The sequence below is a fragment of the Phocoena phocoena genome, chromosome 4 (genome assembly GCF_963924675.1).
Source record: "Phocoena phocoena chromosome 4, mPhoPho1.1, whole genome shotgun sequence".
Lineage (NCBI taxonomy): Eukaryota > Metazoa > Chordata > Mammalia > Artiodactyla > Phocoenidae > Phocoena > Phocoena phocoena.
The window spans coordinates 18924877-18947486 of record NC_089222.1 but is presented as its reverse complement, the minus strand read 5'-3'; the positions used below and the strand labels follow the sequence as shown (position 1 = coordinate 18947486).

Genomic DNA, 22610 nt, shown 5'->3' with positions numbered 1-22610 from the left:
GTGCTGGGGCTTACTGAAGCAGGATGGTGACACCTCATCCTATACTGTGGGGCAGGGTCACAATTTTTTTTGTAATTTGTGAATAAAAAATCTTTTACAAAAGAGTATGTATTTTTCCCCCCACTGTAGCCTCATACAGAAATGGGATTTCCAGCAATGGATTTGATCCAATCTAGTACCTAAAAGTATTCCAATGTTTTGTGGGTTGGATGTAGTAGAATGTCACCTGCATTTCTTTTGTACTTTCAAGGCACCAAGAGCAGTAATATACACAGAGACTTTGGAGGAATCTTAAGTTTGAGGGAGCTCATTCAGAACCTCTTGTCAGTGTCCTGGTGAGTCCTTTTACCCTAACTCAGTAGTTCTCAGCTGGCGGTGCTTCCCCTCACTCCGGGGGGCTTTTGGGAGTGTCTGGAGCCATATTTGATTGTCCCACTATTGGCATCTAGTGGGTAGAGTCCAGGTGTGTTGCTAAACATCTTACAATGTAACAGAAAGTGCCTCACAACAGAATTACCCAGCTTAAAATATCAGTGCTGTTGTTGAGAAACCCTGCTCTAACTCTTGCCCCATTAGGGTTAGTGCATCCCAGCATTCTGGACTAAGCTCTTCTCATTTTGTATTTCCCTGAGCAATCAGTCTTTCTATGGCTTTATCTACCACTTGTTCACCTGTGGTTTCTAAATGTACATGTCTAGCCTCAGCCTCTTTCTAAGTTGGAGACTGCCACGTATCCAGCTGTCTATTATGTGGCTCTTCCCATATGGCAGCGTGTACAAACCTGGACTCGTCCTTCCCATACCCCTGGTTCTCCCTATTTTAGCAAACAGCACCATAATCTACCTACTCAAAACCATAAACCTTGTTATTCCAAGCTCCTCTTCCTGCCTTTCCCCTTCCCTCTTCAAATCCAGCCACTCTCTCCTACCACTTTCAATACCACATGGATGCAGTCCTGCTTCTTCCTCTCCATTGCCGCTGATTTAGTTCAGGATGCTATACTTTCTTGCTTGGATTATTGCAATAGTTTTCTAACACTTGGTCTTCTTGCCTTCGCTCCTATCACATACCCTTTGCTTTTGTCATACCAGACTGTTTACAGTGTCAGAATAGGTCTTGGGACCTAATGCCACGGTACAATACCTGTTTTTCAGTGGCCTGCAGTGCCCTTCCCCCTTTGGTTAACTTGTGCTCATCTTTTAATCTGAGATGTCATTGAAAAGGTTCTTGATTCCCAGTGCCTGAGCTTCCACCATCTCTTATTTAGATGTCTGCAATGGCCTCCTTATTTGTCTTCCTGCCTCTATTGCCCCTCTACCAATGTAGCAGAGTAATCTTCAAAAAACGCAAGTGGGGTTACACTACTACCTTGTTTAACTTTTTTCAGTTTCTTCCCTAGGCCCTACATGATCTGGCCCCTGCTGATCTTTCCAGCCACATTTCCCTCTGTTGCTCACTATACTCCAGCTACACTGGCCTTTTAAAATGTCCTCAACACAGTTTCCTGCCTCAGAGCCATTGCTTATATTTTTCCCTCTGCCTAGAACATTTTTGCTCCCTGCTTTTTGCATAATTTTCCTTCTCAAATTTTAGGTTCTCATCACCTCCCTAGGAGATTCTTCTTCCCTCAGCATCCTAAGTTGCAAGCCTCTCTCCATTATCGGTTTACCCTGTTTATTTCTTTCATAACTGTATAATTAAATAAATGTCATCCCTACTCAACTGTAAAGTGTCCATTTTATAACTCACTAATTTTCTTGGGCTATATAGTCTAGTGCCTGGTGCTAGGTGCTTAAAATGTACTGTTGAATGAAAAATGATGTCCTAATGCTTTTGTAAAACTATGTGTTGAGTTGTTGGGGAAGGCTGGAGTCAGTAAAATGGTGAGGGTGCAGAAGTCACCTTGAAGTCACTAAAGTCAGAACTGCAAGAGCCTTAATCTTTATCCTGCTCTCCAGGAATTCCTGAGGGAGAGAGAATGTTTACTGATTCCTTCTAAATGACCACTTCCAGGTTTACTCGTAGGTCACTGGGATTCCACTGGGCTCAAATGAAATTATTTTATGAGGTATTCTCTGTTAATTGGCCAGAGCTTTAAAGCAGAACTCATAGAGTTCACAAACAGTTCACTAAGAAACCCTAGATATCAAATTGAGAACAAATTCTTTAACTTAGTAGTAACATAGTAGCAACTACTAGTAACTTCATAGTTAGCATAAGGGAAAATGATGGTTCATATACTTTTGCAATTTGCCAGATATCATATTTTTGCTAGCAATATGATAGCCTTTAGAAACCTGTTTCCCTAAGTAAGTTTCCCCTTTCAGATGAGCAATTTCTGGGCAAAAGTATTAGGGCTAGTTCTGCAGATTCCTGGGATGGAAGTATAATAGCTAGAATGAGCAGAAATAATGACTGGCACATATGTGGTCTGACAAAGAATTTGTATGCAGTTTCAGGGTGTTGTCTGGGAGTTGTGGTTTGATTCCACTTCTGGGATTCTGACTACAGGGGCAAAGGGATAGAATATTTGATTCAGGGCTTATCTGAGGAAATCTAAGATATATGCTGGCTGTATGTATAAAATAAACTGTTAAATAGTTCTCTGAATTGGAGTCTATAACACTTTAGAAATAGGAGTGGATGAATTTTACCTTTATACTTTTAAGAACAGATAACCTAAGTCATTTATATAAAATGGATTACCTGAAATATCAATACTTTAGAAGTTAGATTTTGGTTCAGAGAATTTCCTTATTGACCCATTCAGTAACTATTATAGAAAATCTTTTGCTTCAACTTTTGTTAAAATTTCCTAATATGTACCACCTCCTTTCCTGCCTCAGAAAGTTGATCCTACTTCATTTTTTTTTTCTTTATTTTTGGCTGCGTCAGGTCTTAGTTGCGGCACGTGGGGTCTTCGTGCGGGATCTTTCATTGAGGTGTGGGCTCTTCGTTGTGGCGCCTGGGTTTCCTCTCTCTAGTTGTGGCATGTGGGCTCCAGGGCGCGTGGGCTCTCTTGTTGAGGCACGCGAGCTCAGTAGTTGTGGCGCGTGGGATTAGTTGCCCCGCAGCATGTGGGATCTTAGTTCCCCCACCAGGGATCAAACCCGCGTCCCCTGCATTGGAAAGCGGATTCTTTACCACTGGACCACCAGGGAAGTCCTGATACTACATTTTTTTTTTTTTTTTTTTGCGGTAAACGGGCCTCTCACTGTTGTGGCCTCTCCCGTTGCGGAGCACAGGCTCCGGACGCTCAGGCTCAGCGGCCATGGCTCACGGGCCCAGCCGCTCCGCGGCATGTGGGATCTTCCCGGACTGGGGCACGAACCCGTGTCCCCTGCATCGGCAGGCGGACTCTCAACCACTGCGCCACCAGGGAAGCCCTGATACTACATTTTTGATGGTTGAGGATGTCTTGCAGTTCTAGGGTCATGAGTCATCAATTATTAATTCTTACTTATTTTGGATGTAGATAGTATAAAAATTTTAGAATAAATTTTAGATTATAAAATAATGACTCAGAACTATTGGACTTGTAAGATTATAACTCATGCCCCAATGTATACACACACGTACCCCACCCGCCACGATCCCTGCTCTTCTGCTAAATTCTCCCACCTCACTCAGGACAGCCAGGCTCCATACAGCCCCTTACCCCAGACTTGACTCTCAATAGCATACATTCCTGGAAGACTGCTCCAGTGGGTTTCTGATGGGCCTTCTTTGCCTACAGTGTCTTATTTTCCAGTGCTGAATGAAGTAAATGTAGATCTCATACAAGGTGTAAGTCAGTACATGTTTATATTTAGTATAAAGGAGAAATCCACCTTTAAAAACATTCAGTAGAAAACAGTTCTTCTAAATTATCTAAATGTCCGATGATAGGGAAAATGGATGTGTTACTGCTTGAGAGAATACTCTGAAGCATTAAAAGTCATGTTTTTGAATACACTAGTAACATTAAGCATCAAAAAGAAATATACCAAAGTATAAATAATGGTTACCTCTGGATGACTGAACCGAGGATGATTTTAATCTCTTTATATTTTGCAATTTTTCTGCAGTAAGCTTATCTTTCTCTACTAATCAGATAATGACTCTCAGAATGCAAAAGAAAATTGTGTTTAATCTAAGTTGATCAAATGTAAAGCTGTTGGTGAAACACCAGAATATCTGGTAAGAAAGTATTTTTGAGATAATGTAAAAGACTCTTAACTAAAAATCTGAAGTAATCAAGTATTTGTCAGATTGGCAGAGAATCTTGTTTCTAATTATTACAGGCTGCGTTTTCTTAAGATAGCAACATAGGGGACCCTTTAGCCTGCTTTTCACAGTTTTTGTGGAGTTTTAAACTTCATTGCAGAAACCATAAGAATGTTAACTATAAGTTTGGTGTCATAACCTGTTATCTTCATATAGGTGACACATAGTCATGGTCATTTAGTTGACTAGGTATATGTAACTGGTACCTTGGCTTCCCCTAAGACCGTTCATTACTTTGATGCTAGATGGGATACTTCACAATGTTTGCAAACTCATACTTATGGAGACCCTTTACCCTCTTTCACCTCACTAAAATATGGAGTCATTACCAGATTACTTATTATCTTTTAATTACTAGGTTGCTTATTGAAGGCATTACCTAAGTACGAGCCTTGAATCAGGAGGTACAGGCACTTGGCCCAGAGGTGACCTATGATGTTAGATGGTAAAGTAGATAGAGAATTTCAAGTTGATTTTGGAGGGTCAAGTTGTTTGGGCTCCTGCGTTATTCTTGTAGTGAGGGTGGCTGCCAGGTTACTGCTGCCTTCTGTGCCACTCAGTAAACATTTGCTAAGGATCTCCTACATCCCTAACAGTTTGCCAGGTGCTGGTATTACAAGATGAATAAAACAAGGTGCTCTGCCCTGAAGGAGCCCATGTTCCAGTGGAAACACAAATAGGTCCATTTTTCCCAGGATTTATATGCCAGACACTGTTAGAAACGTTATATACATTATCTTTAATTCTCAGTACAGTCCTGTTGTTCATGCAACAGATATTTACTGTTGCCAACTGTGTGCCATGTTCTGTGCCCTGGGAATGAAGGGAACAAGGTAGACAGTGGAATGCTAATGTAATACCTGACTAAATTATAATTCAGAGAGGTTATATAATGTGACCAAGATCACAGAAGTGGTAGTAATAATAGCCATTGTTTATTGATTACATAGGCACTATGCCTAAGGGCATAATACATTATGTACATTGTCTTATTTAATCCGGAAACAGCTTGGTGTGGCAGGTGGTATCCTCATTGTATAGGGGATGCTGAGGCTTGCTCTAGTGATTGATAGAGCATGGCTTTGAAGTTAACTAAATTTGTCTAAATCCAAATTCTGTGCTTTTAACCATGATGTTATATTGTATCTCTTCTCCTTCAGGGAGCAGTAATAGCTATTATTTGTCAGGTATCTACGATGTGCCAAGTGTTTATATGTATTATCTTTGATTCTCACAACCACCTTGGAAGGTGGTTGCTGGTATCTTCTGAAACTTAGCCTCAGGAGTCAGATAACCTGCCCAGCTGGTGAGTGGGAGGTAGAACCAGATCTGTCTGGCTCCTAAGCTTATGCTCTTTCCATGGCACTACCATGCATCCTCCCTTTCTAATATTTGATTCTGGTAATTTCTGTTTGGCAAACTCACCCTAATTTATTTGTAATTCCTCTTGAGATGAAGCCCTAGGTGATGTAGCCTTGGAATTCTGGGTCTGGCCTTGCTTTTGAACCATGTCAGTCAGTTACTAACAACTGTAATAAAGAGGCCTTTCTTCTCCTTTGTTGACATTCTAGTGCTCACCCTACAGGCCATGGCTGTTGTAAGGCTTCTCCTCTCCCCTTGAGATCTCATCACCCACATGTGCTCTGTGTAGGCCTTATCTTATCTCCCACAACATGAGAAGATGGGTGTCCAGCAGAAGCCTCTCATATGCACTGGTCAAATTTCACTACAGCTGGTCTCCGCATCTCCTCTCGTGACCCCTCACCTGTATTTCTGCCTGTATCCCTTTGCTTCCCCTCTCTGCCCTCCACACACACTGGCACCTTCTTTGAGCACTAACACAACTCGAGAAAAACTTTTGCTTGAGCCAGTTACCTATTCTCTTTAGTTGCCATCTATTTTCTCTCCTTTTTAGACTAATAAACTTCTAAGTGTTTAGACCTGCTATCTCTATTTTCTTCTTCCTCTAAATCAGGTTACAAAACAATATGTAGTATAAAGTTCCATTTCTGTAAAACAAATTACTTATCTATTTGCAAAGAAATGTCTAGAAGGATATACTCCCAAATGATAAGTCAGGCTATCTCTGGGTGGTAGATTTTAGGTGAAGATTTTTATCTTCATTTCTAACTGTTCTGCAGTGAATATATATCAGCTATGTAAACAGATAAAGGAGAAAAATAACTTCTTCCTGTTTATTAAAGTAGTACATGTTCATTATACAAACATTATAAATTACAGAACAGTATAAAAAACCAAAGTACTTGCAATCCCACAGCCCAGAGTTAACCACTGTTAATATTTTGGAGCCTTATCATTTAGCATGTTTATATAGATACACATTTTTAATATTGAGATTATATCACAAGTTTGTAACCCTGATTTCTCCATGTTACATTTTTGTGCAACACATAATTTAAATATCTGCAAAATATGACAGATACCATGACTTACTTAACTATTCTATTATCGTGCATTTGTGTTGCTTTGAATTTTTTAATTTTATAATTACCTGTGACCAATGCCAACTGTTTGGATAGAACAGTTTTATCTAAATTTCTGATTATTTACAATCGATACCCAGAATTAGAATCGGGAGTCAAAGGGTATGAATTCAGGCTTTTACAGCATATTGTCAGATTAATTTCCAGGGAGGTTGGGCCAATTTGCTTCTACCAGCAGTATGTTACTACAATGTGCTGCTTCTATGAGAGAGCAGTTAAGACACTTTATTTTAATTGTACCTGCCTGTTTTTCCCTGCTAAGGCAGGGATCCTGTCTGTGTTCACCAATATCCAGTAGTGCTTAGTATACAGCAGGAATGCAAGCATGTACTGAATTCATACCATCTCTTAAAAAATTCCTGCCAATTTAATAAGCTAAACTTTTTTGGGTGCTTGCTTTTTACAAATGTTTTATTTAAGTTTAATTTACATATCATAGAATTCACTGATCTTAAGTGTTTAATGTGTTTTAGTAATTGTGCAATCATCACCACAATTCAATTGTAGAATACTTTCATCTCTCCATCTGCCTTTCCTCTCCCTGTGCTTGTTTGCATTCACTTTGTACTCTCAATCCTGGAACTAGGCAACCACTGATCTGTTTTCTGGCTCTATAATTTTGCCTTTTCTAGAAATTTCATATAAATGGAATCATATAATATGTAGTCTTTAGTGTCCGGCTTCTTTCATGTAGAATGGTATTTTTTAGATTCATCCGTGTTGTTGCATGTATTAGTAGTTCTTTCCTTTTATTTATTGAGGTATATTTGACATAGAATAAATTGCTCATATTTAAAGTGTATAATTAATAAGTTTTGACTTTTGTATACACCTGTAAAACCAACACCTCAAGATCATGTAAATATCCACCCCCCCGCCCCCGCCCAATGAAAGTTTCCTCATGCCCCTTTAGAATCACTTGTGCCCTCCCCAGCTAACCACTGATTTGGTTTCTGTCATTCTAGAATTTTTTAGAAAATTTTAAAAAATTGTGATATTTTCTTTTTTATTGAAATATAGTTGATTTGCAATACTGTGTACTTCAGGTGTACAGCAAAGTGGTTCAGTTATACATATATATTCTTTTTCAGATTCTTGTCCACTATAGGTCACCAGAAGATACTGAATGGAGTTCCCTATGCCACACAGTAAATCCTTGTTGGTCATCTACCCTATATATGGTAGGGTAGTGTGTATCTGCTTATCCCAAACCCCCCAATCCATCCTCCCTGCCCCTTTCCCCTTTGGCAAGCCTGCTTTTTTTTTTTTTTTTTTTCAAATTTTGGCTGTGCTGTGTGGCATGCGGGATCTTAGTTCCCCAACCAGGGATTGAACCCGTGTCCCCTGCATTGGGAGCACGGAGTCTTAACCACTGGACTGCCAGGGAAGTCCCTAGGATGCATTTTCTAGAATTTTACATAAATGGAATCAGACAAGATTGGAATATACTCTTTTTGTCTAGCTTCTTTCACTTGGCTTGAGATTCATCAATGTTGTGTTTGTCAATGGTTCATTCCTTTTTTTTTTTTTTATTGCTGAAGAGCACTCCATTACATGGATATACTATATTTTGTTTCTCAATTCACCAGTTTAGTGGATATTTGGATTATTTTCAGTTTTGGGCTACTAAGAATAATGCTGCTGTAAACATTCATGTACAAGTCTTGGGTAAACATTTCTCTTGGGTCGATTCCTAGGAGTGGAACTGATTCATATGATAAATGTATGTTTAACTTTTTAAGAAATTGCCAAACATTTCTAAAGAGGCTACATAATTTTACATCCACATCAGTCCAATATATGAGGGTTCCAGCTTCTTCACATCATTGCCAATTGGTGATTTTAGATGTTCTAGTGGCTGTGTAGTGTATCTCATTGTGGTTTCAATTTACATTTTCCTAATGTCTAATGATGTAAAGCATCTTTTCATATATCTCTCTGCTGTTTGTACCTCTAATTTAGTTAAATATTTATTCAAATTTTTTGTTCACTTAAAAAATTAGGTTGTCATTTTATTATTGAGCTGTAAGTTCTTTATATATTCTGGGAAGAATCCTTAATCAGGATGTTTTAGAAATGTTTTCCCCCAGTGTGTCTTTTTCATTTTCTTAATGGTGTCTTTGAAGAGCAATAGTTTTTAATTTTGAAGTAAGTCCAATTTATCAATATTTTTATTGCTCTTGCCTAACCCAAGGTCACAAAGATTTTTCTATGTTTTATTCTAGAAGCTTTAGGGTTTCAGCTCTTAAATTTATTGAGATAATAATTACTATTTATTAATAATTATAATAATTATTTTGGCACTCCATGCGGCTTGCGGGATCTCAGTTCCCCCACCAAGGATTGAACTCAGGCCATGGCAGTGAAAGTGCCAAATTCTAACCACTAGACCACCAGGGAACTCGAGATAATTATCTTTGTATATGGTGTGAGATGTGGATTGAGGTTCTTGTTTTTGCATATGGACATCCAATTATTTCAGCATCATTTCTGAAAAGACCACCCTTTCTTCTTTGGTTGAAAATTAATTGGCTGTATATATGAGGGTCTATTTCTAGAGTGTTTCATTGATTGTGTATACTTAGCAATTCTACAATGCCATGATGGTTGTTTGCTTTCTAGTAAGTTTTGAAATCAGGTAGCCTAAGTCCTTCAACTTTGTTCTTTTAAAAAAGTGTTCGACTATTCTAGGTATTTTGCATTTCTATATAAATTTTAGGATCAGTTTGCCAATTTCTATAACAAAAGCCTGCAGGGATTTTGATAGGGAGTGGGTTAAATCTGTAGATCAATTTGGGGAGAATTGACATTTTAACAATACTAATTCTATTTATTTGGGTCTTTAATTTCTCTCAGCACTGTTTTGCAGTTTTCAGCGTGCAAGTATTATAGTTCTTTTGTTATATTTATTGTATTTTTTCTTTTTGATGCTGTTGTGAATAGAATTCTTTATTTGAATTTCACTATTTGATTGTTCATTGCTAGTACATGGAAATACAACTGATTTTTGTATACTGAGCTTGTATTCTGAGACTTTGCTAACTCATTTATTAGTTCTGGTAGCGTTTACACAGATTTCTTTGTATTTTCTACTTAAAGGATATATAATCTAGGAATAGATTTACTTTTTTCCTTCCAATCTATCTGAACACTTTTAATGTTTTTTTTTCTTGTCTTACTGCACAGGATAGGACCCTCAGTTACAGTGCTGAGTAGAAATGGGGAGGGACAGAAACATCCTTGCCTTGTTCCTGATCTTAGTGGAAAGGCATTCAGTTTTTCACTATACGTATGATGTTAATTATAGATGCCTTTTATCAGGTTAAGGAAGTTCCTTTTTATCCTTACTGGGGTAAGAGTTACTGTGAATGGATGTTGGATTTTGTCAAATGCTTTTTGTGTGTCTGTGGAAATTATGTGGTTTTTGTCCTTTAATATGAATATGGTGTATTACATTAATAGATTTTCAGATGTTAAGACAGACTTCCATTCCTGAGGTAAACCCCACTTAGAGTGTATAATCTTTTTTATATGTTGCTGGATTTGATAAATATTTTGTGAAAAGTCTTATATTGATGTTCATGAGGGATACTGGTTTGCAGTTTTCATTTCTCGTGATCTTTGTCTGGGTTTGGTATAAAGGTAATACTGGCTTTCTAAAATAAATTTAGAAGCGTTCCCCTCCTACTATTATTTTCTGACAGTATTAATGAAAGATTGGTATTATTTTTTCCCTTAAATATTTGACAGAACTTGCCATTGGAACCATCTGGACCTGGACTTTTCTTTTGGGGAAAACTTAATAACTTTAGTATCTTGATATAGTCTATTCTGATTTTCCATTTCTACTTGAGCCAGTTTTGGTAATTTGAGTTTTTTGAGGATTTTGTCCCATGTCATCTAAGATGTCAAATTTATTGGGATAAAGTTGTTCATAATATTCCTTTATAATTAAGTTCTATAGTGTCCATAGTGATGCAACCTCTTTCATCCTGATTTTAATTTATTCCTTTCTCTCTCTCTCTCTCGTTTTTTCTAAAGCTTTATCTCTTTTAAAATCTTTCCAAAGAACCAACTTTTGGTTTCATCAGTTCTTTCATATTATTTTCCTATTTTCTATTTCATGGATTTCTACTCTGATCTTTGTTATTTCCTTCTTTCTACTTATTTTGGGTCTATTTGGCTCTTCCTTTTTCTAGCTTCTTAAGATGGAAGCTTATATTACTGATGTTCGACCTTTCTGGGCCATAAATATTCCTCTAAGCACTGCTTTAATTGCACCTCATACATTTTCATATGTTCTTTTATTTTCATTCGTTTCAAGATAGTATTAAATTTCCCTGCAGTGTCTTCTTTGACCCATGCGTCTTTAGAAGTGTGTTACTTAATTTCCAAACATTTTGGGGTTCCCAGATTTCCTTCTGTTATTGATTTGTAATTCTATAATGGTCAGAAAACATACTTGATTTGAATTTACTGAATCTTGTTTTATTCACCTAACAGATGGTCTTTCCTGAAGAAGTTCCATGTGCATTTGAGAAAAATGCATATTTTGCTACTGTTTTGTGGAGTGTATATATTGATTAGATCAAATACGTTGACTGTGTTGTTCAAGTCTTCTGTATCCTTAGTGACTGTCTCTAGTTCTATCAGTTACTGTAAGAGGAGTGTTGAAATCTCCAGCTATAATTGTTGAATTGTCTGGCAATTTTTGTTTCATGTATTTTGGGGCTTTGTTGTTAGGTACAGATAACACTTAAAATTGTTACATCTGGCTACTACGTTTTAACTGTTGGTGAAGTGAGATTTTTCTTTGTTATTTCCTGGGTGAAATTTCTATCTTTTGATGTTGTAGAATTGGTTAATATTCATGTTCTTAACTATTGATTTTGAAGAATCCAATTTATGAAAGAGTATTCAACCCTATGTGTTTGCTTTTGACTGTGATATAGAATTTGTCACTTTTAAAATATACTCAAATCTATAAATAATTTCCCTATAAATTTCTCCCATCACTTTTTTGCTTTTAAACTCTTTATTTGCATGCAGATATTAGCTTAATATGTACTTTCTTCACTCCACCAGAGAGCCAACATTTTACTGACTAGACTTTTCTTGACACACTGTCTTTATCATATACTGTATTGCTTTGCATAAATCTTCTGTTTTGGCATGGATTCTAAAATGAGTTTAATTACTATGGCTTCATAGTACACATCCCCTGTGCCCCACCATACCTTTGTTTCTTTTCAGAACTCACTGCAAGTCTTTTGTATTTATTGTTCAGTATGAGTTTTAGAATTAGCTGATCAAGTTCTACAACATATTTGGGGGGATTATATCAAATTAATAAATTAATTTTAACATGGGGAATGATCTTTATAACTTTTAGTGAAATTTTATATTTTCTTCACATATATTTTGGAGTCACTTTTTTTGTTGATATCACAAATAGGATTTTTTTCTATTATATTTTTAGCTGGTTGTTTCTGGGGCATGGGATTAATACCCTTTACCCATTAAGGAGGTGCTCTTAAGTTTGCTTAGTTTTATGATTTTTTTCCAAACCAGAAGATATATTTTATCACATGCCTTCAAAGAATCAGTTTATATTTTGTTTCCTTTTTTACTCCTTTCATCTGTTAATGACAGATTTTGTAAAGTTGAACCACTGTTGCAATCTTGGGATAAAACCCCCTTACTTATGATGTATTCTTTTATATATGTTGGTAGATTTGACAGATTAATCTTCTGTAGTTCAGTTTTAATATCTGTAAACTAGGGATAACAGCACCTACAAAATAGAAGTTTTATGAATTAAAATATTTAGAATAGTGCTTGGCACAGAATATGGGTATGTGTGGATAAGTTAATAGATTTATTTTTGTTTGAAATACAGTTGTTGAACTTCTTCCTTTCATGTACTTTATTTGGGTCTATTTTGTCATCCTTTTTCATGCGTCGCCTAATTCATTTATTTCTGTCTACAGGTTACAAGTTTTCCCCTGTCCATATCCCACAGATTTTAATAAATATAATGCTTTCATTGCCTGATTCTAAAAGAAACTGTAGTTGGTATTTTGATCTTCTCTTTAGCTTAACAATTATTTTAAGATATATTTAATTTTTCAAAATTTTATTTTTAACTCTCCAGATATGTGCATTTTTGTTGTTGTTGTTAATTTCAGGTTACATTTTAAGTAACAAATGTGCCCTATATGCTAGTAATTTTAAAAAATGTTGCCGTTTCCTTCATGCCTTAATAAATAGGTACTTTATTGTGATGGTTCCATGTGTATTTGTTGGGTACCAAGTATACTTTTGAGTACCTCTATGAAAGTTTACTAATTCTATATTTTTTATGAATTTTTCAGCCTGTTTGATTTGTTGGTTTTTATATGACTGTGGGATTGTGAATTTTTCCTTGTATTTATATCAGATTTGTTTTATGTATTGCATAAAGTTCGTAACTTATTTTCATGGCCAGCTGCTGAAATACTGGTAAGTTTCTTTTAAAGATTTCAATTCTCTTTGTCTCATTAACATTGCTATACCTGATTTCCTCTTGTTTACTATTTATTTGACTGTTACCCCTGTGTTAGGTATGAATCTAAAAGAATGGTGTACAGTTGGATTTTTAATCCATTCTGAGTTTTGTGATTCATACTTTATCTGGACTTACTTTGTCCATTTATTTTGTCTGTCTTTGTCTTCTTGTCTCCTTTCTTACTGTAGTGGACATCTGGTGTTCCTTTACCAGTATGGTATTTCCTTTTTTGGGGCCATATTTTCAAAATTCCCAAAGTTTCCTTGGGAATACACATGGTTTGGATGAACTTGACTCCTGTCCAAGCTAAGTTCTGGGCCTAACTCCTTCAGGAGCTGGTTCAGGGACTAGACCCAAACCAAGCCAATCAGAGCCAACACAAGTCCTGGGCAGCTTGTTGGACCTTGTGGGAAAGGGATTGTCTCTTTTATTTGAACTTGAAGGTATCATCTTGCCACCACATATAAAAAACTTGCTGAAGAGTGAAAGAATGAAAGGAAAGCATTATCTAAGAGATGAAAGAGATAAAGTCAAAGTCTCTATAAAGTCAGTACTATCCCTAGACTTCTCAGTTCTATAATTCAATAATTATTGAATTCAATAAAAGTTCAATAATTTCCTTTTTGCTAATGCTTTTCCCCCCTTATGCCAATTTGAGTTAAAGTCACTTCTCACCAAAAGAATACTGATAAACACATTGTCTTTTAGTAGATTGCGTTTTCTTTATACAACTATTTTTCCAGTTAATAGTCTACTGTCTTTTTCTAAAACTGATTAGAAAGTTTTCTATTTAATATTTATTCTTTTAGTGGTTTTCCTTAAACTTTCTTTTTTTTAATTTTTGGCTGCGTTGGGTCTTAGTTGCTGTGCGTGGTCTTTCTCTAGTTGCGGTGAGTGGGGGCTACTCTTCGTTGCATTGCATGGGCTTCTCGTTGCGGTGGCTTCTTATTGCGGAGCACGGGCTCTAGAGTGCAGGCTCAGTAGTTGTGGTGCATGGGTTTAATTGCTCCATGGCATGTGGGTTCTTCCTGGACCAGGGCTCGAACCCATGTCCCCTGCATTGGCAGGCAGATTCTTAACCACTGCGCCGCCAGGGAAGCCCCGTCCTTAAACTTTTTAACAGACATATATAAATACATTTTAATTTATTTGCTTTATGTATTTATTTTTGGCTGCGTTGGGTCTTTGTTGCTACACGCGGGCTTTTCTCCAGTTGCAGAGAGCAGAGGCTACTCGTTGCGGTGCACAGGCTTCTCATTGCAGTGGCTTCTCTTGTTGTGGAGCACAGGCTCTAGGCACGCGGGCTTCAGTAGCTGTGGTTCGCGGGCTCTAGAGCACAGGCTCAGTAGTTGTGGTGCATGGACTTAGTTGCTCTGTGGCATGTGGGATCTCCCTGGACCAGGGCTCGAACCTGTGTCCCCTGCCTTGGCAGGCGTATTCTTAACCACTGCGTCACCAGGGAAGCCCAACAGACATACTTTAACTCTAGTCATTGTTAAATATAAATTTATCAGTGTCTATATTCTTCACTCTAATGAAGATTCATAGCATATTACCCCGACCTTCTTTTACGCTCTCTGTTAACAGTATCTATAATCAATACTTCCCTAATTCTAAGGATAAATTTTACTAATTTTGTTGTTTCTTGTATCCCACTATTCCTCTAGGATATATTTACCTTCTTGCTGAAGAATACCCTTTAATATTTCTTTCAGAGATCATCTGTGGGTGGCAACCATTTTGCATCTTTGAATGTCTAAAAATGTCTTTATCTGGCCCTCACATTTAAATAGGAACAGAATTCAGGGTTCAAAGGTTTTTTCTTTTCAGTATTTCAGTGAAGTGCTCTCTTTCTGTCTTTTTTTTTTAATTGGGGTATAGTTGTTTTACAATGTTGTGTTAGTTTCTACTGTATAGTGAAGTGAAGTGGAGTTCCCTGTGCAACATAGCAGGTTCTTGTTAGTTATATATTTTATACATATTAGTTAGTGTATCTATTTCTTTTTGTGTTTAATTTGTGGGTAATCTTTTCTTTTCCCTCTCTGGTAGCTTTTCAGTTCTTTATCTTTTATGTTCTGAAATTTCACTCTACTACAGGGATTGGGAAACTACAATCGGTGGGCCAGATCTGTCTCACCACCTGTTTTGGTACAGCCCATGAGCTAAGAATGGTTTTACCTTTTTAAATTTGAAAACAAAATCAAAAGAAGAATATTTCGTGATGTGAACATGATCTGAAGTTAATATCTCAGTGTCTATTATTACAATTTTATTGGAACACAGCCACATTCACTTGCTTACACATTATGGCTACTTTCACACCACCGTGGCAGAGCTAAGTAATTGTGACAGAGACCTGCAAAGCCTAAAATATTTACTACCTGGCCAGAAAAAATTTGCTGATTCCTGTTTCTGTGTATATTTTTATTTGTTTAAACAGCTAAAATTCTGGGAATTATTTGGCTATTATTTCTACTGGTTTCTACAAGGATTTCTTACTCCTGTATCACAATCAATATTCCAAATCAAAAACTTTTCAGATGTGTCCATTCTATTATTTAGCCCAATGATTGTGTTTTTTCATTAAGATTTTTTTTCTTTTCATTTCCAGATACTGGAAAGATACTTGGCTGGTCTTGCCTGAAGAGTGTAATATTCTCTCTTATCTCTAAAAATAGTCAGACCTCCCTGGCGGTCCAGTGATTAAAGACTGCGCTTCCACTGCAGGGGGCACGGGTTCGATCCCTGGTTGAGGAATTAAGATCCCACATGCTGTGCGGTGCAGGAAAAAAGAAAAGTAAATATACCCATTTTGATGTCTTGTTCTGATTGTTGTAGTGAGTCTCCTTCCAGGGTTGAAAGTTCTTCCATTTGTTGAGTATTTTATTGCTTGATATTTGTCCACTTTACTATGTAGTAGAGAACAGACTGTTGCCTCTGCACTGGCTGCTTAGGAGAGAGCAATGTGGGGTTGCTAGTGTTTTAAATGGGAATAGGGGGATGGATGGGACATGCTGCCCGAAGATCCCATACTCACTGATTTTGTCTTTCCTTTATGGGTAGGATGGGATGTACAGGGTTCAACTTCCCGGGATGCTGCTTCTTCTGGTCTCTCTTTTGCTCTTGGTTTCAGTCAAATTAAGGTATGAATCATCTGTAAGTGCTGCTCCCTTTATCTATGGCAATTATCTTCCTCATCTTCCTGCATAGAACCTAAGCTCTGGCTCCCTCTTCAATCCGATTCCATCTGCTTTCCTTCTTTTAGTCCACTGAAAGTTTCTCCTATTACTTCAAGTGGTGCTCTGTATTTCTTATTTTTATATGGTATCAGAGACTGAAAACTACAGGATGCTTTGTTTACCTCCTTGAAATGAGAAGCTAGTCTGTATTACTGTTACTTTTTAGAAGTCCACTGAAGTTTTGTTTGTGGCCTAATATGTATTTTGTAAATGGTCTCTGGACAATAAACCACAAAGGTATCCATTTTCAGGGAATATTTTATTATGGCTGCAAATACAGGTTTCAATTTCTCCTTTTTATTCCTTTTGGAGTTTCTGCTTCAAGAATCTGATGTTATCAGGACAGCTTTTTTGGGGTGTTTAGTCTTTTTTAATTCAGCTTTTGTTGTCATTCTGTAGTTCAATACTTTTCTTTTAATAAGTGAGTTTGTTCCATTTATATTCACTGACTTAAAAGTATTTGTTTTAGTTCTCTCATCTTTATGCTGCGTGGTCTGTGTTTTTCTTTTTTGTGTGTACATGTTTTCTGATTGAATTAGAATATTTAGAGTCTGGCTTTGGTTTTTCAAGTGTTTAATTAATAGCCTTAAACCCTCAACTTGACTTATCAGCTTTAGAGGGTAGCTGCTAATGAAACTTACACATATATTTCTTCCTCCTCTCCACATCCCACTTTTAGTTATATTATTTTTTCCAGAATATTATGTTCTGCCTCTATCCTTTTATATTTAAATGGATTGAACACTCACTATTATTTCTTTTCCACCATGGCCATTCCATTTCTGGGCTCTCTATTTTGGTTCATCTCTTGGTTTTATGATTATGTCCTTTTTAACGAAGAGCTCATGGGTGCTTTATTCCTTTCAGTTCTTGTATGTTTGAAAATATCCATTTGTGTTTTCATGTTTGAATGCCATCTTGGGTTAGTATAAAATTTTAGGATATAGAATTTCTTTCTCTGAGAAAGTTATAAATATTATTTTATGATCTTCTAGTATTTATTTTTACTGTGGAGGTACCTGAGGCAAGGCTGATTTTTTTTTCCTCTTTTGTCTGGTGACTTGCATTTTTTAAAAATGGAAAAAGCCCCCAAAGTAAACTTTTATTTATCTTCGAATTCTGTTAAATTCACCACACATCTATGGGGCCAGTCATCATCAGTATTTCCTGGATATGGTGTGACTTCTGACCTTTCAGATTCAGGTCTTCTTTAATTTCAAAAAAGCTTTTCTGTTATCTTTGAATATTTTTTTCTATTTCATTTGCTCCACTGTCTAGTGTGTTTAAGTTAGATCCCTTTTGTTTTCCTTATATATACCTAATTTTCTGATAACTTTATTTTGTTCCTTTCTATTCAGTTTTACTTGATATTTCAAAGCCTTCTTTCACATCTCTGTTTTTTCTTTGCTAGTTAAGAATTATACATCCACAAAATGATTTTTAATGGTTACATGGGATTGCACTGTGTATGTGTAGGGTAATTTTATTAATCTTCTTCTTATTAAATACTTAGATTGTCTCCAGTTTTCACTATTATAAACATCTACACATCTTCTTAACAGTAGTGATATTGCTTCATAAGATCAGTACACTTACCCCAATTCGTATTAATGAAGCTCCCTGCCAAAAAACTAAATCATGCCTGTGAATCAACTTGCCTGTCTTTTCTGATGCACTCAGACTTAAGATAATCAATGAATGATGAATGATTTTAAGGGTTTCCTCTGGGTCTTTGACATAAAAATGAGGTCCCAGTTTTGTGGCTAAGCATATTAAGGAAATCTCTAGATTAAAGAAGGTGGTTTGGTGATGGCTTCTTCAGTACTCTCAAAAAAGATATTCAAGACTTAATGGTACAATCTCTATGGAGAACTATTTGACATTATCTACTGAGCTGGGTATTTTCTGTTTATCCCTCTAGATCTACTCTTCCCCTAGCTCTGTGCCCCAGGAGGCTGACCCAAATGGACCACACCATTGGGCTCTCTTGTCTTCTGGTTTCTGGTTGGAAGCTAAAGCGAAGTGCCTGCAGTATACTGAAGGATATGAGAATGAAACGGGATATTCTAGCAGCTATCCCTCAGCTGGGTTGTCACGGGTTGGCTAAATCCCATTACGAAGGTCACAAGTTCTGTCAGGTGACCCTCTCCATATAGCTTTTCTCTTTGGGTTCTGATGATGGTTTCACCTACTTGTCCTTTTAGGCCTAGGGATGAAATGCTCCCACCATACCTAGTTCTGGGTGTCTGCATCATTTCTTGTTGGTTTCTCTAAAATCCTCCTGTGTCTTTGCAAGTTTGCTATCTGTTTGCTACACACTAGAAATTTATCCCGCATATGTATAAAATGACACATAAGATTATTCACTGCAACATTATATCTCTAATATTTCACTGTTTTCACTATAATGTTTGTGAACGGAGGAATGTAAAATAATGGTATAACTATATAGTGGAATATTATGCAGTTATAAAAAACTTAGCACATTCATTAAATATATTTATGGAATAATCTCCAATTTATTGATTTGTTTTTTCTCCAACCTTCAGTTATTCTTTTATTAATTTTTTCATACACCTCAGGGCCCCCCAAATATTTGTGATGCCTCATTTATACCTCAATGATCATAAAATACAAGTATCTGGTTCACCATGCTGCTCTTCCAATCTTTGTTGTTATCATTTTTAGCTTTATTGAAGTTTGATACAAAAAACTGTACACATTTAGTGAATACATCTTGATGATTTTGGATATATGCTTATATCTGTGATACCATCACCACAACCAAGGTACTAAACATATCCATTACCTCCATACATTTCCTTGTGTTTTTTTTCTTTTGTAGGAACACTTAACATGAGATCTATCTTCTTAACATATTTTAAAGTGCACAATACCATTTTTTAACTATAGATACTACGTTGTACAGCAGATCTCCAGAACTTATTCATCTTGTATAACAGAAACTTTATAAAAGTGTGGAAAAAGCAGGAAACTAAATAATGAGTATGGTACCATATGTGTAAGAGGAAGAAAGAAATAAAAGAATGTATATGTGTATTTGCTTTTATACATATACACATATGTATGTATATATGTGTGTTTGTGTATGAGAGAGAGAGTGTGAGAACACATGGGAGGGAGTGGGGATGGAGTGTCTTTGGAAGGGTGCACAGAAAATGATAACGGTGGTTGCTTCTGGGGACAACTGGGTAGCAGGAAAATTACTATTTATTCTTTTATTTGAATATTAAATCAAATTAATATACTGCGTATTCAAAATGCATTACAATGCATTACATTAATAATAAAGGTTAATTGAGAGGCTTAGAGAAACAATGACTAAGGAAGAATCATAGGAACTGCTAAAGGAATCGCTAGAAGATGAAAAGAGCCAGCAAATTATAGTTACTGAAATGTTCTAAGCAGTAAAAGTCTTGGATAATTTAATTTCTTACCACAGTCCCTTTATGGAATTATACCCTATTATAAATCCTTGTAGAAGTTACTTCCTGTTCAGGGTTGAAAGCACCAAACCATGTCTGATAAAGATTTGTTTTAAACATGATGATCTTTACTACTTAAAAGAGCTTCAGTTCTAGCCTCCTCCTGTCTTTATAAACAGGGTGTACTAACATCCCTAGCAAAGTAGTGTGACTGCACAATGATCTCAGTTTTCAGTGAAAGGTACAACTCCATTAAAGGAAATGGCACATGAGAAGACTTTTCAGGAAATTAGTGAAGAAGGAAAGAGAAGACTGCTGGGGAAATATTCATTTAACTGAAGTTGGTTAAAATCACTCATTTTTATGATATTCAAAAATGGTAGAAATAGGAAAGGATTACTAGCTTGATTTTTTAAGGTGGTCCTAATGTGGTTATTACCCCTGTTAAAAAAAGTTCTACAAGACCAAGGCAGACTCACTCACCCTTCCTGGAACTGTGCTTGGGCAGACTCCTCTGCTACAAGGGTCTCATATTCCTCAGCAGCAAACCTGTCCCAGTCAGAGGGCTCAGGACTGTCATTCTCAACATCCTGATTGGGAAGAGGACAGCCACAGGAAACAACATCAAAGACAAAGAATTGGAGATAGGTCATTACAAATGTTTTACATCACTGAAAAAAACCTATCTGAAAAATGTTTCATTTAAACATGTTAAAAGTGGTGCTAAAGTAACATTCCTAAAGTGATTTTCTACACCTTGAATTACAAAATTATAAGGCTGTTCAGCAGCTAGACTGTTTAGGTCGAGATTCTTCACCCTTGTTATCAGAGGCTCTTCTCTAGCCCCTTCTCCTCTGGCACTTTGCACAGCAGCTATGTGGAGTGACCTGTGGTTTGCTTATGCCCACCTGAAATGTACCATCCCTCCCTCTGACAAATTTTTATTGCTTCTTTCAAAGCCAGCTCAGATACCGTGTTATCTGTGTTATCTTTTAGAAACTGCCCTTCTCCCCCCAATCATTTCCTTCGCTATACTATGCTTGGTTGCCACCTTTTGCTCTTCTGTCTTTTTTCATCTCTGTATACCCATTCTTTATATACTGAGTCATCTCTATATAACCAGTGTCTTTTCAACACAGTGCTTGGAATTTACTGAGCACTTTCTGCACTTTCAGAATGTTGATAATTACCACCTCTCAGAAAAAAAAGGAAAATTTAAAGGTAAAAAATTTAAAGTAAAATTTAGAACATAAATAAAAGAAATGAAGGGGGAAAAAGGGCATATATTTTCTTTTCCTTCTACAATACAGGCAGCATCTTGGATTATATGTTCTAGGTTAAATGATGTTTTTCCATGATGAAATTGAGTTAGTATTGCCCTAGGGTGTAAGGTTAGTTATGCCTAGAAGAATGCAAGTACCTAAATATTGACTACACAATGTCTTAATTACTGTATTTAATCTACTTCACCCCACCCTTTTAACATCTCTGAAATTGGCATGCATCTCAGACTTACAATTGGCAATAATTTTTCTTGCTTAAAGGTATATAAAATAATGGGGCATCTTAAACTCAATGATATAATACTGACTTCAGGCTAGTGATAATGCATCTTGATGTGCCCCAAGTTCCAGTGCAGAGTATTTGGTTTTAGAAGCTGATCTTTGTATTCTTACAAGTACAGTTATGCAACATATGGAAGACAAAGAAAAGACTGAGAAAGTTTCCTGTACTTGTACTCCTATAGGACTCAACTGAAACAGTTCTTTTCCATCAATATAATTTTTACTCTTTAAACAGGGGATTAGAAGAAGTGGTGATATTCTGATTTTTGTTTGTTTGGTGTTTTTCTGGACACGGGTTTTCTGAGAGTCCACAGGTTTTTGTGTATGGGGAAGGCAGCTCACCCCTCTTCAGCTGTAGAATGTCTTCAAACTGATAGTCATGTACAGTGATCATTACTACTTGAAAAAGTGTTACATTATCTGAAGGTTGTCTTATTTTGGAGAGCATCTAGTTTTTATTACCTTGTCATTCCGAAATTGAATGGTACAGTTAAATCAAGCCCAATATACTTTCTAATACTATGGGAAGAGATGTGCTCTAGGTCCTTTATTCTCTCATTTCAGTATGTGATGAAATGTTTTAAATGTTACCTCTTTAAATACCAGAATTCCTGCAGACAGAGACCATTTTTATCTGTAGCACACAACCCCTGATACTGCAGCCCTCAAATAGAAGTTAAAACTATACTGGTACCTTCTGGACCGCAAAGGGATCTCTCTGTTCATGGTCTAAGTATTTCTCCAGATTAAAGAAAGTGTCATAAAAGATGTGAGCCATTCTGCATCTCTTCAGATCTCGTAGAGTTATTTTGCCTGTGTAAGAACAAATCTGGTAAATTTCAAGAGCTGTTTTGGCAAGTGAACAAAACTTTTACTGAAGTTTAAAAGTATGTGCATATTTGATTATGCTTATTTGATTATAAACATTGATTTCTTTTTTTTTGAGGTAAAGTTCACATAAAATTCACCATTTTAACCATTTTAAAGGGTACAACTTAGTGGCTTTTCGTACATTCACAATGTTGCAGAACCATCACCACTGT

General features: G+C 36.5%; 1 protein-coding gene across 2 annotated transcripts in view; it reads right to left on the bottom strand.

Moving 5' to 3' along the window:
- PPP2R3A (protein phosphatase 2 regulatory subunit B''alpha) overlaps positions 1-22610 on the bottom strand; it is a 165253-nt gene that overhangs the window by 4139 nt on the left and 138504 nt on the right. For both annotated transcript variants that reach the window (XM_065876145.1, XM_065876146.1), the window contains exons 11-12: positions 22262-22380; positions 20486-20592 (exon numbers count right to left, since the gene is read on the bottom strand). In XM_065876145.1, the coding sequence (XP_065732217.1) occupies positions 20486-20592; positions 22262-22380 (226 nt within the window). The remainder of the gene's footprint in view (positions 1-20485; positions 20593-22261; positions 22381-22610) is intronic.